A 16,012-nucleotide genomic window follows, 5' to 3' on the forward strand; every position below is an offset into this window, starting at 1 on the left:
GTGAAACCAACGCAGAAGTGGGGTCGGCGTTGGCAGCAATGGGGACCACGTTGGGTGATGGGGAAAGGGAGGGCTGAACTTCCAAAGCAAGGTCGGAGGCAAGACGGGCGATACGGACCACAGAGTCCATGGTCAAGAAATCTACATTCCAAAGCAATTCGCAAGAAACACGAATCTGCTCGTGACCAGAACACTGTGACTTCCTTTACGCCGTCATTATGGGACTCTTTAACCGCAAATCCAGTGACGACGAGAACAAGAAGGAGAAGGGTGGTTGGCGGAGACCGGCCAGTACGTATCTTCTCCCTTGAACAACCGCATTAGACTGACCCTCTTAGATACGGCCTTCAAACAGCAGCGATTGAAAGCATGGCAGCCGATCCTCACCCCGAAAACCGTCCTCCCCACCCTATTTATTGTCGGAATTCTCTTTGCGCCAATTGGCGGTCTCCTCATATGGGGTTCCTCCCTCGTCTCCGAGATGACCTTTGACTACACTGACTGCGAACGGCTCACTCCCTCTGAATCCAATTCAACGCTTTCATTTTCCACAATGCCGTCGAATCGATTCAACTATAACCTCCGTTCTGCAGACTCAAAGAAGTCAGTTGCTGCGCCAACTTATGCGTTTCTCGATAACACAAGTAACGACACTGTTACCGACCTATCCGCCAAGAAGCAGTGCATCATCGAATTCAATGTACCTGCAACCATCGAACCCTCCATATTCTTCTACTACAAACTCACGAATTTCTACCAAAACCATCGTCGCTATGTCAAGAGCTTGAACTCGGACCAGCTCAAGGGCAAACATGTTACCGCCAGCTCTTTGGAGAGCGGCGATTGCAAACCCCTTGCGAGTCGAGATGGGACGGCCATCTATCCCTGTGGTCTTATTGCCAACTCGATGTTCAATGGTGTGTTGCCTTCCCCGCATCCGAATGTTTTCTGATCTCTACAACGGACACCTTCTCCGACCCTGTTCTGCTCAACCCTGGCGAGAATGATGCTCCAAGTTATCCTTTCCACGCCAATGGGATTGCTTGGCCCGGAGAAGCCAAGAAATATACGGAAGACCCCGTCAAGGCAGGAGTTTACAAATCCTATGATGAGCTCGTCCCTCCTCCTAACTGGGTGTTACGTTACGGGACCACTTACAACGAGTCCAATTTCCCAAACCTCAAGACGGACGAACGATTCCAGAACTGGATGCGAACTGCGGGTCTCCCGACATTCACCAAGCTGTATGGCCGAAATGACAAAGACAAAATGACCTCAGGCACTTATCGAATCATAATCGGTCTTAGTCCGTTGATTCTAAGTCTTTTCTGCGGACACTGACTGGTATGTCTAGATTTCCCTGTCACACCCTACAAGGGCACCAAGTCCATCGTCATTTCTACGGTGTCGTGGATAGGCGGGAAGAATGCTTTCTTGGGGTGGGCGTACGTCGCAGCAGCGTCCCTCTTCGTTCTGCTTGCCATCGCAGGCACTGCCCGCCATCTCATCAAGCCGAGGTAAGAAGACTGCACTTGGATCTTGAACACAGTTCTGACTGGCAAAAATAGGCGTCTTGGAGACATGTCGCTACTTTCGTGGAATCGGTGAGAAGGAGTCACGACCTTATCATTTGTACAGAGGCATATATCATATTTATTCGGTACTGGCTGAGTATCCTATTCCTTTACAGCGGATGACTGTTTGGCCCGCTTCAACCGAAACGTTGAATTTTGCGTTTGTTAGTTGTTCTGCGACCCAAATGGCCGTTCTGTCGCTCATTAGCTCCTACATATTTGTCATCTAGTAATATAAAATACGCGCCGTGTATGCAAACTGAGACCACCTGTGCCGCATTGGATCTCTGAAGAATTCTCTGGGCTGGCAAGGGCCATCAATATCACAATTTGGTCTTGCAGGTACTCATCGACAACTCCACCGTTGTCCAAGCCTCGAATTAACTCTTCAGCAGCTTCTGAGCCTACCGTAGCAGCATCCTTTTGCTTGCTTCCGACAGCGCTTCCTCCTGAGTAGTCGATGTTAGACTCGAGCTTGGCAAAGACGAGCAACTTCAAACCAATGATACCCCCACCGGACAGCTCAGCCCAGAGCACAATTCCACTGCCTCCGCCCACGGTATTATCATTTCTTTCCCGAGTGCCTCGGATTTGGATAGGTATAGAGTCTGAAACGAAGCCTTGTCGACTCAGCCGTTCGATGGCGGAATCCCGCATCTTGTCAGCAAGGTGAGAAGGAAGTCCAGCAACATGAGCAATCCCTTGAATAGAAGTCACGCTTCCTCGTTCCATGACACTGGCCGCTTTCAGACGATGCGAAGGATTGACAGTGACGTGGATTTCCCCTCCACCTCTGGTGCAAGGTCAGCTGGAATCTTGTATGGCTGCCGGTGGAGCAATACTTAGGAAAGTAGCCTCTTCGGCGCAGATTGAGCTCGACCGTAAGCCCAAAATGACGCTTGGCAAATGGGAGGAAAACATGTTGGATGTAGTCTATCTGAGGGGCGCCTGTGGCATTTGTGCCACCCTTAAGCGTGAGGGTCGATGATTTCGAACCAAAGAGCAGCAGGGGGAGGGCTATTTGAAGTAAAAGAGCCGAAGCTCCAGCAGTCTGTGGGTCCTATTTCCACAATGCGATTGAGCGCGAAAGGAAAAAGACGAGGATTAACTTCAACCGACAGCATGATAATCTCCAGGTATAATTTCTCCAGGGCTGAATTCTATGGTTTCTGCCCCATTGGCAACCCCAACTATGTGGGCAGAGGAGATTCGGGCAGCAAGCTCGAGTCCAGTGCGATGTTGAGTTTTCAAACCCGGTGGGCGTCGTCCTTGGCGTATTTTTTGGATTGTGATCGGCTTTCCCAGAAGAGCAGATAGACTTGTTGCATTTCTCAAAATCTGGCCTCCTCCTTCGAGGATGCTGCCGTCGATGAATTGCATTGGAGACGGAGTCAAGTCTTGACATCAAATTATGATCCGTTGATTTGTGGCAGCGGAACCAACTTGATCTTGTTTCTCGATCTACGCACAGCAAGTGCTGCAGACGGTTGTTGACGATGGTTTTAACTTGTTATTCGGCCTGTACTAATGTAGACAATACGGTAATCATACTTACTTTTCCTTCTCCCTGACCCACTGTTGAAACATTCTCCCTGTACCACGGCGCTGACTCCACTCGCCCGCCCATCTAGATTGTTATGGGCCAACTCCAAAAAGTATCGCCAGACTTGGCAGCGCGGTATGGTCTGCCTTCTACCACCCAGCCGATCTCACAGCTAGTGGATTTGACCATCTCGAACTGATTCGCCATTGTCGAGTAGCGTGTAATCGACGGGAGGCGGGGGCAACAACTGAGGTGGCGCTGGAGGCTTCATGTAAGGCAGACCATACGGATTGAAAGCATGAATGTTTGGCGGAGGAGCGACGGGAAACGTTGGTTGTGGAATAGCTAGAGGGTTGTGCAAGGGCTCCATGATCGATTGAGGGTAATATGTTGGATAGCAAGCGTCCTGGCTCGTTTGAGTCGTTGGCGTTGGGTCATTCGGGCCAGCGTAGAAAGTTGAATAGGCGAAACCGATCGCACTTTCTTCTGTGGCCACGCCTGGCAGTGGAATTACTGGATCCATTAGCACCCTGAATTGAGCTGGGCAGACCTGCAAAACCTATTGCATTCCGCTTCTTATAAGGACCACGTTTGGCACCCTTCTTACGTTCCTTTCTCTGCAACTAGTTAGCTGGTACTTGAACCGTCAAAGTTAAAATGACTTACAGGAGAATCAACACATTCCTCGATACCGAACCTAGCACCAATAAGACCTATTCAAGGAACAAAGGAAGACACAAACCCATATCTCACACAGCGTCTGCAGGAGATCAATACCAGTCCATTTTCTTGTTTAGCGAGACTGACCTGCATGGCCGCGAATCATCGCAACCTTTGCTGGCTTTCTGACACTTCGTGCACGCATTCTTAACTTGTCTCCGCTTTTTGGGAGGGCCGGCAGAAGTCCCTTCGTCTGGCAACATCGACGAACCTTCCTCAATGCGAGCCATGACAAGAGGAGACAGGTGGTTTAGGCGTGTCTGCTTAGCACATTCACACACCGTGAACGTAATTGTATCGAGCGGCCCATGTTTCTCCGCGAGCAATCCCGGGCTCAAACAGGCGCCTTTTGAGAGCCCTCAGATTTTGTCGACACGTAGTTGTCTGATATTCGCAACCTTTTAGTCACGTGCGGGGATCAGTCTCTTGGTTGGCAACTGGTAAACTCGTTTACGATTGCCAAAAAAAATGGCAATAATTTGTGCTCATCGTGAACGAGCTCTACTCATTGGCGCGGTCTATGCGTCATTACAGCACTGCCAAATGCTATCGGGGAGAAACCTTTCAGTGGATTCGGTGAGTGCGGGCCGAGTGTGGGGAACCCACCATCATTGATCCGTTGGCATATTATTGGACTGTAAATGTTTCCTCCAAGAAGAAAAACTGCAGAGCGTGGAAGGTGGGTGAAAGACTCAGAATCTGACAAAATACTCGCATATTCAGGGCAATATCCCATTGCCTTCCACGTGCCACCAAAAATCGAGCTTTATCATGATCATGTCACGCACTCCAGCCTGCTTTTTCGTGCTTCGTCGTCTCTACCATCGATATCCGCCTCGGATTATACTCCCAGCCTTCAAAATGGCCGACATCGACGGTCCTCCGGCCAAGAAACAGAAATTAAATCCCCCAGAAAAGAAGGCTGCGAAGAAGAACTCCAAACGACAGCATCGCAAAGACCAGCGTAACTCACTTCCGGAACCGTGTTCCAACGAAGATGTCCTCTGGCAGGAGATAAAGGAAGTTCTTGGGGAGCAGTATGTCGACGATGCATTAGAGCAAGGAACTGAACGCGACTCTCCGTTCGAATTCCACCAAGAGCTTCAAGTACAAATTGTTGCATTGAGTTCGACTGGTATGCTCATACGTTAAAATTACTTCTTCTTCCGCTCATATAAATGCGGCAGGCTCTGCACTTGCGACAGCTGTAGATAGCTCACGACCATGGGTTATTGTGGTTCCCTTCTCACTTCCAGGCGAAATTGTGCGGCTAAAAATCTATCGGAACGCCCGTTTGCACTCGTTTGGTGACTTCATCGAGCTCGTGAAACCAAATTCAGAGCTGCGGGACGACAGTCGTGTAAAGTGCCAGTATTTTGGACGCTGTGGGGGTTGTCAATATCAGGTAAGTCGTAATTCCAAGTCTAGCCTAGCCTTCAATTTTTAGATGCTTTCCTATGATACACAACTTGAACTCAAACGGGATGTGGTAGTGAAAGCTTACCAAAAATTCTCCAGTGCGTTTTTTTGTCGATCTTCGACACTGAAGTTTATTCTATCGTAGAACTCCCGCAAACAGCACTACCCCCCATAGGATCCACGCTTCCCTCTCCGTTGCAATACGAATACCGCACCAAAATTACCCCTCACTTCGAGGCGCCCACGAAAAAGCAACGGAATGATCCAAACAATCCCCAAAATGATATCGACAAGCCCGACTGGTTCAGGATCGGAATGAACGAAGCCGGCAGCCAGAGAGTTGTCGATATTGAAGACTGCCAGATTGCATCGCCTACAATCCGTCAAGCGTTACCAGAAGTTCGGGCAAACGCCGTCAGGTTCGTACTCAGTCGACCACCACAAGTCGTAACGGCTGATATATGTGGCTCAAAGAAACCTGTATAATTACAAAAAGGGCGTATCACTCATCCTTCGTGATTCCCTTCCAATACCCTCCGCTGATTCGGTGGTCGACTCTTTGGCTACAGACCTTGACAAGCATGTGTGTGTTACAGACCACAGGGGAACAATCCGCGAGAGAGTCGGGTCATTGCTGTTCGAATATCCTGCGAGCTCCTTTTTCCAGAACAACAACTCAGTTCTTCCATCGCTCACATCTTACGTCGAGGCACAAATTTTCGCAGACAAGACCTACAAGCCAACCCATCTGGTAGACGCCTATTGTGGTGCCGGGCTCTTTGCCATATCACTTTCTCCACACTTTGAAACCGTTGCCGGTATAGAACTATCAGCCGACTCCATTCGTGCTGCAACACGTAATGCGGTCACCCTCAATTCTATACCTGCTAGCAAGATCTCTTTCCGTGCGGGCGACGCTAAAGACATATTTTCGGCTGTTGGTGATTTCCCTCCACAAGACACGGTCGTGATTATCGACCCCCCACGGAAGGGTTGCGACGAGCCTTTCATCAAACAACTGCTGGCCTTCAGAGCTCGCACAGTTGTTTATGTCAGCTGCAACGTCCACACACAGGCCAGAGATGTTGGCATGATCCTGAACGAGAACAGAGAGGCAGGACGCGGGAAATATGTCTTGGAGAGCCTGAGAGGCTTTGACTTGTTTCCCCAGACCGCTCATGTCGAAAGTGTTGCCACGCTGAGGCTTGTAGAGGATTCGTAAGCTTCGAATATACTTTACAATTTGTTGTCATCGGTTCTTATTTCCTTCGTGCGTTCCATCTCCATCTCACAAGCCCACAAGGCAGCCCCAACAGTTGAAGATAGGGTGAACACGGGTCCGATGACAGGAATAAGGCCTAATGCTAGAGCGGATGTTCCAAACCTGGACAACAAGTAGCATACAGAAATGATAGGTGCAGAAGCACCTACGCTAAATACGATCCTTTTCGACGTGTAACGAAGGCGTCGCGAGCGGCGGGACCCATGGATTTGGACTGGAAATAGTGCGAATGGAATGCCGGGCCAGACTTGGCGCCTGTTGAGGGAAAGTTTTAGACTGGAATTGAGGAATGTTGGAAGCTGGATACCATTGTACAGCAGGAACAAAATGGTTCCCAGACCCGGAACCAGATTTAACGGAAGGGACACGATATACCGAAGGATTCCTTCTCGGCTGAAACGACGGAGTGGTTTGCTGAGTGACTTGAGCAAACCGCGACTACGGCTCTTTCGTTCGACATGGACGAGGGGAATACCCTTGATCCGGAAAACTGCGTTGACTAGGCGGTATGAGTAATATCGGATGTAATCAAAGGAAGGTACCAGCATAGTTGTTCTTGCGCCTGGTCAAGGAAGAAGGCCCGACACACGAACATAGTGAGGACGTATGCTTCACCCAGCACCATTGTTGCGGCAGCAGCAAACGCAAACGGACCCAACATCGCGCAGAATGCGACCAGAGGCAAATAGGTGAAGAAGAAGGCTGCAGTCGTGATGGAAAAAGCAGTAAGCAGGAATTTGAGAATCAACGGCGCAAGACTATGGGCGATCGACGCGTGCGACAGCGAGAATAGAATGCCTAGTATAGGATACAGCCAGGCCCCAGAGAATACTGCATCACTGATTATGTTCGTCGCGTCTGCGAGAAGATTCATCGTGGTTCAGGGTAGGCACACTCGCGATCATGTGCTGATGTGACATCGTGACACCTACTTCCCTCTCTACTCTTGCACTCCTTACTTACTCAAGCGATACATAGAACATTATGGCGGGACGATTCCCACATCACCAGATATCGGTATCATTACCGACTCCTCCTCGAACTACCCATAAACGCAAAAGGGTCAATGACGTCGAAGGTGGCTCATTCACCTCCGACGAAGAAGACGAAAACAGTACCAGAGCTCGAGCAAAGAGAGTCAGAGATGCCGAGTCTGAAGAGTCCTTTTGGCTCCAGGGTCCCTCCAAATCCAATTCACTCCTCCTTTTCACGCGTAAACAAGAACCGTTCACTAAACAACTTGAATCTCCTCCCCACACACCAACCACCAAATCTCATTTTGCATCACCGCCGACCACCCCACCGTCCAAACCGGCGCCAAATCTTACCTTCAGAGACTCGCCTGATAATCCATTCCTCGCAACTCCCATCGGACCAGACGATGAAGTCATTGTGACCTCGGAATCTGTGTTGCGCGAGGAAAAACCGACAATGACTTATGTCTTGTATGTCTTTCTATGCTTCCGCAAGCACTGTTAACAGTCCATAAACAGCCGAGGGATCCGTCGTGACTTTCCAAACCCCCATTATGGTGTACCACCTAACCCAAACTCACAACTCCCGCCCGAACACCCTGATTTCGAACCTGACGAAGCAGCAGTTCCCAAATTACTATTTGGGGTTAAATCTCGTCAGACGGCTCGGTCTGCTCAACAGTGAACAGCAGTTTTGCTTCATATTCTACTCTACCTGCGACACATATCTTTTCGTCTGTATCTCTTAGCAACCATATTGGGACTTGGTATAAAAATAGTTTTGTTCTAATTCACCAAGTGCTATGCATGCATTTCTACGGCGCCCTTTGCTAATGGCTCACTTTCCCGTGTCACAAATGCTCGTGTGCACTGGGCCATAGTCACCGAACTGTCGCGTTATTAGCACAAATCGGAAATGTTGAAGGGAATAGACATACGCTCGGGAAACGACGTCCGTTTGGTAGAAATTCGTGATGGGCAGCTCTAATTTTTGTCCAGTGGCCGCTTTCTTCTTTCCCGCTAGAGAAGCGAGGCCTGCCTTGGCGACCGGCAACGAGGTCTCCTCCAACGCATCCCATCTCACCAACGAAGGAGAAATCGCCCACATCCGATCCCTGACGCTTACAACATCATCATATGGCAGATCAACGCCGACAACCTCAGCCAACGCGCGGACAATCTTCCAGTCGTCACGTGCCGCACCAGGAGGAGGGACTGCGGCGCGTCCAAGTTGGCTACGGCCTTCGGTGTTCACCCAAGTGGCGCCTTTCTCGGTATAAGCTGCGCCAGGTAGACAGACATCAGCCAAAGCGGCTCCACGGTCACCGTGATGTCCCTGGTAGACGACAAACGCATCTGCCGGGATAGATGCAGGGTCAATTTCATCGGCATTGAGCAAATATATGAATTTAGGAGTGGTAGACGCGGCAGCACGGGACGGGACGAAGCCAATTTCGTATGCAGCAGGTCGGGAGGCCACCTATAACTCATGAAAAAAAATAAAGGCACAACTTGCGGTAATACGCACCCTTTGTAGAACGTTGAATCCATTCCAATCGTCACGAACCAAACGAGTTCCCGCAGACTGGATATACTGAGCAAGCATACTGAAGACAGCTTCTCCATCGACATGCTCTCCAATCGCGCTTCCAACGATAATCATTGGTCGCTCGGCTTTCGCCCAGCGTTCAGCGAAGTCGCCATTGGTCTTGCCACCAAGGAATTTCTGCAGGGCTTTGGCGTCTTCACCTAGATGTTCGTATGCATATGTGGTATCGGCACGGGGCCCAACCATTCCAACCACGAGCTCTGAGTGTAACCAGCTCTTGCGTATCCGTGAGTTGAGGACGGCCGCTTCATGTCTAGGGTTGGTGCCGACAAGAAGAATGGCATCAGCACTTTCTAAACCCGGAATGCTGCTATTGAAAGAATAATTCGACTTGATGTCAACACCGTGAACTGGTGGAGCGTCACCAGATTTGTCCGCTAAGTCACTTGCAAGGTTGTCCGAGCCGAGCCGATTGACCAAGTCCTTCAAGACCACAAGACTTTCGGTATCTGCTAGATGGCCAGCAACAGCTTTAATCTCGTTACCTGATGCGCCAGTACGTTTGAGGCCGTCAGCAATGGCGGAAAGGGCGTCAGGCCAAGACGCAGCAACGAAGCGGTTGTCGGGGCCTTTCACGAGAGGTGTTGTGAGCCGCTGTGTGCGCAGGCCATCGTAAGCATAACGAGTTTTGTCACTAATCCATTCTTCGTTGACATTGTCATTGGTGCGTGGCTGGATTCGCATGACTTGAACGCCACGAGAGTCAACACGAATGTTGCTGCCAACAGCATCGAGAACATCAATGCTCTCCGTGTTCTTTAATTCCCACGGTCGCGCTTGGAAAGCATAGGGCTTGCTCGTCAATGCTCCGACTGGGCAAAGGTCGATGACATTGCCAGAAAGCTCGGAATCCATCATTTTCTCCACATACATACCAATTTGCAGATCGTTTCCGCGACCAGTTGTACCCAAATCTTCAACCCCAGCGACTTCATTAGCGAAGCGGACACAACGAGTGCATTGGATGCAGCGATTCATAGAGGTCTTGACGATGGGCCCCAAGTCTTTATTCGAGACGGCGCGCTTGCCTGTTATCTCATGGAAACGAGTGCGGTCGGAACCATAACGAATGGACTGGTCTTGTAGATCGCATTCGCCACCTTGGTCGCAAATGGGGCAGTCGAGGGGATGGTTGGCGAGAAGAAATTCCATTACTCCTTCACGGGCCTCGTGGACAAGCGGGGTGTTGGTGAAAACCACTTGACCGTTCATGGCAGGTGCCGCACTGGAGGAAGAGTAAAAAAAACTCGACACCAAAAAAGGGAGAGAACGAGCCATGACGCAACGGGTTTTGGTGAGCGTTGTACCTCGACGAGGCACATGCTATCATCAGGTCATTAGATTGGAGAATGAGTGGTGGGTTAGCCTCAAGACCCACCGGCAATTGCCAGCTATAGCGAGCCTAGGAAGAGTTAGGCTACAGATTCGAATATTTTGAATGCGAACCTATCATGGTAGCAGAATCTGGAGGAAATAAGCAAACCTCGTCGAAGAAAACGCGACGGGGACTAACCTGGGTATTGGTGATCCAGCCGCTTCACAGGCCTGTATGAGAGCGGAGCCTTGAAAATACTTAGGAGGAGGCTTCTTGCGAAGAAAGAAGACACACCTTGCGGTACAGTCACCTCTTTACCGTCGACGGTAAGGGTGATGTCGGCCTGACGAGCGGATGTGGATGCGATATTCCTACGGTCTGAGGAAATAAGAGAGTGGTGAAGACAGGCATAGGGACTACGGACTTGCTACAGCAAGTCGAGTTGGACGAGAAGCAGACGCGACTATACGAAGCATGGCTCGACAGCGTCAACGTCGTTGACGAAGAACGCGATGCCAATTGGTTGGAGGTAAGGAGTGATGGCATCAAGGATCAATTCCAGAGCGAAGACCGAGATTTGATAACACGCGTATTTTATTCAGCTCAAAACTTAACAGCGATTACAAGTGCGAGTAGCAATACGCAAAGAGACATCCATACTATGCGCAGACTAGGAGGTCCGATCGTCACCGCTTCCTCGAGAGCAACTTCCAGTTGTGATGCCATTGTCTCCATGCCAAATACGTCGCGTGCTCTCCGTTTGGCTCTCCGATTCAGCTGAACACGCTCCTCTTCACTGAGAGCAAGAATTTCCGACAGGCTTCTGGCCCACTTGTCCGCATCTGGTGGCCGCAGCCAACCAGTCTTTTCTGCAGGAGGGGCATCTACAATACTTTCTGTTGGACCCCCACTGTCGCAAGCAAGCACAGGAAGGCCACAACACATAGCCTCGACAGGGACTATGCCGAAATGTTCGTTGGATGGAGTATAGAGGAGAACGCGTGTCGACGGGGCAGTCAGGAGAGCCGTTCGTTGTTCATCGGAAAAATTGAGGAGAAACAAGATATCAGCGTTTGAACAAGCGCCGTCAAAGTGAGGAAGTTGAATAGAGGAAGTTGAGGGAGTGATGACGTTGAACGTAAGGGTGTGCGCGATAGTGAGTGCCACAAGAGACGACAGAGTCTGTACATTGTCTTCTAGTCGTGGATCGTAACCACCTTGATGCAGTTGATCAACGCAAATGAAGGAGAAAGTACAAAACAGACCCCCAAGAACGAGACGTATCGTACCCAGTTTGGTTGTTTGGGTTGCTTGTCTCAGCTGAGCGAAGGATTCCACAGCTAATGCTATGTTTTTTTTCTTCTCAAAGCGATTCAGTGATAGCAAGGTTAGTTGATCCCTTTCATAAAGTTGAGCAAGACTGCAGGGAGACAAGCAATACTCACGACACAATGGCGGCAATGTCTGGTTTCGATGTGTCGAACTCTTGCTCATACGCGGAGATATTGATTCCAGGGTATACGGTTGTCGGGGTTTGCTTGATTGATGTAAAATAAGACTTGAAAACGCGAGCGGTGAATTTGGAATTGGATAGAATGACGTCGGCCTGTCCTGGAGACCTTCAGTATGAGTAGTCAGTCTGATAGTTGGTTTTACGCGTCGTGACTTCCTCAAACCAGTCCATGGGATAGCGGTAGATGCGTTTCAACAGGCTTGTGCGACCTCGTCTGAGGTTTCCTTCGACAAATTCTCCTTCCGCCAGCAGTTTGTCTGGAAAGTGACAATAAAACACGACTGGTGCCCGACCAAAGAAACGAAGAAATGGAACACATGTTGAGAGTTGATCGACGAAATAGACGTCGTATTGTGGTGCCCAAGGCGCGAGGAGATGCAAAGTTAAATGCAGTTGTCTTGCGTGGGCGAAGAGGATATGGAGTTTTCCTTTCAAGGAACGGGGGAAAAGGAGGGCGAATATGATTAACCTGGAGCTGGCCATTCTTTGTCTCAATAAAACATCGGTTGGGATCATGGTGTGAAGTGTAAAAGACGACAGAATGACCTCGTCGTTGAAGGCCGATTGCAGCGTCAACGACAAGTCGCTCAGCGCCGCCTGAAACTATTTGAACTGACTGGCGATAGCGGAAATACCACTGCGTACCTATTCCAAGGTCAGGATGAACCATACATATTTTCATTTGGTGGCAGTTTGAGGCAAGTCGTGTCATGTGAACACAATCTGTACTTGACTTCAAACTCGGAGCTCTGCGGAGGCCACTACCTCGCTGAAGCACAATTCGCAAGGATTTTATGATGCTAAACAACCATATACTGGAAGAATGTTTGCTGCGCAACTCCTGGTGGCTAGCACAAACCATGAACCGACGTTCCGCGATCCTATCCTCTGTCCTTATTGGTTGCTTTCACTACTCTGTCTTTGTCGCCGGAATGTCGGCTCAAGCTCGTCTGAATGGCTCAGAGTCTCATCCAAATCAAATCTCAAGCGACATGGGCGTAGAGCACATCTGCAAAGACCGGTTTTCACCACCGAAGTCCAACACCCACGAGGTTTAGTTTGGGTCTCGGAGAGCTCTGAGAAAAGCGTGTGGGCGTTTCTCTTAGGACTTTGGACCTCTATTACTGATTTTTTAGGCATGGTACAAGGGTTACTGTGTTGTGGAAGCTGTGCCCCCCAGAAAATTGCATCTTCTCGTTCAACGAGCAAGTTCATGATTGACGTTGTAGTCCAAGATTGTCCCCAGAGTCGATAGAGGAAATGAATTGTTGCTGTCTGAACGTTTTGAGTTGTGTTTAGTGGGGTATCGGATTTCCTTGTTCTGAACGACCATCGAGACAGATTCTTGGCTTCTGCATGGCTTCCACCAGCATGGCTCAGGCTGCATATCTCTTACCAGGAGTTCCTGTCCACCAACCCTCTCATCTCGACGGCGATCCTTCTCTAGCCACCGAAATCTTGCCAGGCCCCCCTTCAATTCTCTCCGTCCAGCAGCCTCACAAACGCGACCCCAAGAAACCAGTTTACTCGTATCTTCATCCAACAGACCCTGGCTCAACATACTCTGGTATTGTTCACGGTACTATTGTCGCCCAGGAGGAAGCCTTGAAAGGCAAGCGCAGGTGCGTATTACTCAACTATTTCACGACAAAATCCAACCTGTCATCTCGCAGTGCTGTCTCAGGTCGTGCGCAACGCGCTTCTGCTCGTAACCATAACGGGGCGGTCTCTGGCGAGGTGCCAGAACCGTCTCTACCTGTATCAGAGCCATACATCATGGTCGTCGATGACGATACCTCCCCATCCCGTTCGAATTCACTACCCGCGGTTGACGCAGGTATTGCTGCGACAGACAAGACTCGTCTTAGGGAAAAAGGGAAAGGCAGAGAGATTGAGCCGGCAGTCAGGGTGAAGGAGGAACCAAGGACCATGTCTTTGCATGCCACTCCCGACCCCCCAAGTGCGTAACAATACTTTCTCGGTGCTGACAAGACACCTGAATACCCCCTCAGATCAACAACGATGACCATTGCTCTTCATGTCGCTCACATGGGGCACTCGTCTATTGTGACGGCTGCCCTCGTGCCTTTCACCTCTGGTGTCTCAATCCACCCATGGACCATATTGATGAAGGAGATAGTCGTTGGTTCTGCCCAGCTTGTGTCATCCGCAAGGTGCTGTCCATATCGCCCGACTCTTACCATTCGCTAACGTGACGTGTCAGCATCCTCCACGGAAACCACCTCCTGGCCTCTTTTCGCCACTCATCAGTCAGCTTCAGGCCTCTTTTCCTACGGAGTTTCAACTGCCAGAAGACCTTCGATCATTTTTTAAAGACGGTGCGGTTGGATGTTTAGCGTTTGCCCCCCTCTAAACTCAATAGTGGGAACTGGTCCCAAGGGCAGTTATGTTGACACTTCCGTGGTCAGGCAACCTCGACTAAAGTACGTATCTCATCATCAGTATTGTTCTTACCAACTGGTCCGGTAGCCGTTTCGGCCTCGTCGACGATCGAGATTCTCAAAGACTGCGTGATAAAAATGGGGGCCCCGTTCTCTGCTTCAAGTGTGGAACTTCCTCTCTTCCAACAGCCCTGGTACCGCCACCACCCACCAGTTCTCGGCCACAGAGAGCGGCTGCTACTGTTGCCAATAACGAATTGTGGAAATCCATCGTATCATGCGACTACTGTGACCTTCATTGGCATCTTGACTGTCTTGATCCCCCATTACCCACGATGCCCCCGATAAACAAGAAGTGGATGTGCCCAAACCACGTTCAGAAAATCCTTGTGCGTGACGTTTTCCTTGAAATTAACTCGAATGCGAACTCGTTCATAGCTTCCCAAGCTCCGCATTCCGAAAACCGCTGCTCCCATCGATATAACGAAACCGAGGCAGTCCAACAACGGCAACATTGAAATCATTCATGCTCAACCCTCAACCAGTCGAGTCAAGAATGTGCAGGTTGAAGAGGTCTACATCAACGGTCGAAAGTATAGGGTCCCTGAAAGAATCGTGATCCTCGATTTCTGGAATAAGGTTAGCAGTAAAGCTGCAACCAAGTGCGTGTCCGACGTTGGACTTGTGCCCCGCTTTCCTAACGAGATTCAGAACGGATGGCAATGAGTCGCCCTCGGAGATGTCATCACCACTTACTTCGCTAAGTTCGCTTGATGAATGTGATGACAACCCTCCAAGAACGGCCGAAGAGGAGCAATTACGGGTAGCCCAAGTGCGTACACCATGAACCCAATTTTTTCTGCTCACCCTTCTTAGATGCTTTGCAATTTCCAGCGAGGAACAAGGCACCATGATTCCGAGCCTGCAAGTCATACAGACGATACCGTTGCCTCCACGAGTCGATCATCGAGACCTGACACTCTGAAGGTCTGCACTTGTCCCACTGCTCTGTGTTGCATTTATAAGCAGCCAAAAGCCCGCCACATCCTCTTCTTCTTCTGGTGCTACAAATGGTCAAAGCTTTACTCCTGCCTCTTCGGTGGACGCGGGTTCCAAGACATCTACGGCCAAGCGGAAACATGATATCAACGGCTCACAGCGACATACTTCCTCTAGCAGTTTAGACGATCCGTTCAGTTCCCAACCCTCTGTCCGGATCAAGCTAGAAGAAAAAGAGCCCAATGTGTTTTCCCATAAGGTAACTTGTTAGTAACCTCGCGCGGCCCTTAATGAGTTGGAATAGGCCGCAACAAGCTCTCGTGGTCGGTCGATACGCCGCGCGTCACACAGAGGCGGAAACCAACACGAGCCAAAGCGCGGGAAAAAGCGGAAAGAGCGCGAAGATGAGTCTTCTGAGGATGATATTGTCGAGTTGGACGAACCCAAGAAGAGTCGAACCGAGAAAGGGTCATCGGGCAAGAAACTGTCCAGCCCCAGAAAGGTCCCTTCAACTTCAACACAAACGACACCCTCACTCAAGATACGGTTACCACCGCTAAGTGATGTCGCGGCACGCACATTGCCTGCAGTATCAAAACCGGTAGCTGAGACTAATGCTCATGGTTAGCTATCTTGAGTCTGTACTATTATTATAGAATTAT

The 16,012-nt window shown here is 50.0% G+C and overlaps 8 protein-coding genes across 8 annotated transcripts; 4 read left to right on the top strand and 4 right to left on the bottom strand.

The window, feature by feature from the left end:
- Positions 1–200: 200 nt before the first annotated feature.
- Positions 201–1,608, top strand: MIND_01055200 (Transcription regulator; the record flags this gene model as incomplete). Its single annotated transcript, XM_037367133.1, has 5 exons — positions 201–291; positions 339–943; positions 1,003–1,306; positions 1,355–1,517; positions 1,569–1,608. The coding sequence occupies exons 1-5, from the start codon at positions 219–221 to the stop codon at positions 1,606–1,608; spliced, it is 1,185 nt and encodes a 394-aa protein (XP_037216527.1). The 5' UTR covers positions 201–218.
- A 45-nt stretch (positions 1,609–1,653) lies between these two features.
- Positions 1,654–2,969, bottom strand: MIND_01055300 (RNA terminal phosphate cyclase domain 1; the record flags this gene model as incomplete). The annotated part of the gene is made up of 4 exons (XM_037367134.1): positions 2,694–2,969; positions 2,417–2,634; positions 1,818–2,367; positions 1,654–1,785 (listed from the first exon to the last, which is right to left on the bottom strand). The coding sequence occupies exons 1-4, from the start codon at positions 2,952–2,954 to the stop codon at positions 1,654–1,656; spliced, it is 1,161 nt and encodes a 386-aa protein (XP_037216528.1). The 5' UTR covers positions 2,955–2,969.
- A 320-nt stretch (positions 2,970–3,289) lies between these two features.
- Positions 3,290–4,067, bottom strand: MIND_01055400 (Zn(2)-C6 fungal-type domain-containing protein; the record flags this gene model as incomplete). The annotated part of the gene is made up of 5 exons (XM_037367135.1): positions 3,290–3,630; positions 3,668–3,734; positions 3,784–3,814; positions 3,860–3,877; positions 3,925–4,067. 5 exons carry the CDS (start codon positions 4,065–4,067, stop codon positions 3,290–3,292), a joined length of 600 nt encoding a protein of 199 aa, XP_037216529.1.
- A 541-nt stretch (positions 4,068–4,608) lies between these two features.
- On the top strand, positions 4,609–6,478 carry MIND_01055500 (S-adenosyl-L-methionine-dependent methyltransferase; the record flags this gene model as incomplete). Its single annotated transcript, XM_037367136.1, has 5 exons — positions 4,609–4,972; positions 5,025–5,242; positions 5,285–5,354; positions 5,402–5,675; positions 5,731–6,478. 5 exons carry the CDS (start codon positions 4,609–4,611, stop codon positions 6,476–6,478), a joined length of 1,674 nt encoding a protein of 557 aa, XP_037216530.1.
- Positions 6,479–7,522: 1,044 nt separating this feature from the next.
- On the top strand, positions 7,523–8,197 carry MIND_01055600 (uncharacterized protein; the record flags this gene model as incomplete). The annotated part of the gene is made up of 2 exons (XM_037367137.1): positions 7,523–7,983; positions 8,032–8,197. The coding sequence occupies 2 exons, from the start codon at positions 7,523–7,525 to the stop codon at positions 8,195–8,197; spliced, it is 627 nt and encodes a 208-aa protein (XP_037216531.1).
- A 116-nt stretch (positions 8,198–8,313) lies between these two features.
- Positions 8,314–10,912, bottom strand: MIND_01055700 (NADH-ubiquinone oxidoreductase subunit; the record flags this gene model as incomplete). The annotated part of the gene is made up of 8 exons (XM_037367138.1): positions 8,314–8,401; positions 8,451–8,992; positions 9,041–10,444; positions 10,496–10,523; positions 10,568–10,585; positions 10,635–10,683; positions 10,731–10,814; positions 10,861–10,912. The coding sequence occupies 8 exons, from the start codon at positions 10,910–10,912 to the stop codon at positions 8,314–8,316; spliced, it is 2,265 nt and encodes a 754-aa protein (XP_037216532.1).
- A 127-nt stretch (positions 10,913–11,039) lies between these two features.
- MIND_01055800 (uncharacterized protein) lies at positions 11,040–12,631 on the bottom strand (the record flags this gene model as incomplete). Its single annotated transcript, XM_037367139.1, has 5 exons — positions 11,040–11,653; positions 11,702–11,835; positions 11,882–12,047; positions 12,093–12,546; positions 12,617–12,631. The coding sequence occupies 5 exons, from the start codon at positions 12,629–12,631 to the stop codon at positions 11,040–11,042; spliced, it is 1,383 nt and encodes a 460-aa protein (XP_037216533.1).
- A 689-nt stretch (positions 12,632–13,320) lies between these two features.
- On the top strand, positions 13,321–15,978 carry MIND_01055900 (Histone deacetylase associated PHD protein-2; the record flags this gene model as incomplete). The annotated part of the gene is made up of 3 exons (XM_037367140.1): positions 13,321–13,571; positions 13,623–13,909; positions 13,962–15,978. 3 exons carry the CDS (start codon positions 13,321–13,323, stop codon positions 13,973–13,975), a joined length of 552 nt encoding a protein of 183 aa, XP_037216534.1. The 3' UTR covers positions 13,976–15,978.
- Positions 15,979–16,012: the final 34 nt, after the last annotated feature.

This window comes from Mycena indigotica (assembly GCF_014461135.1).
Source record: "Mycena indigotica strain 171206Taipei chromosome Unknown Mind.scaff0009, whole genome shotgun sequence".
In the NCBI taxonomy this organism is placed as follows: domain Eukaryota; kingdom Fungi; phylum Basidiomycota; class Agaricomycetes; order Agaricales; family Mycenaceae; genus Mycena; species Mycena indigotica.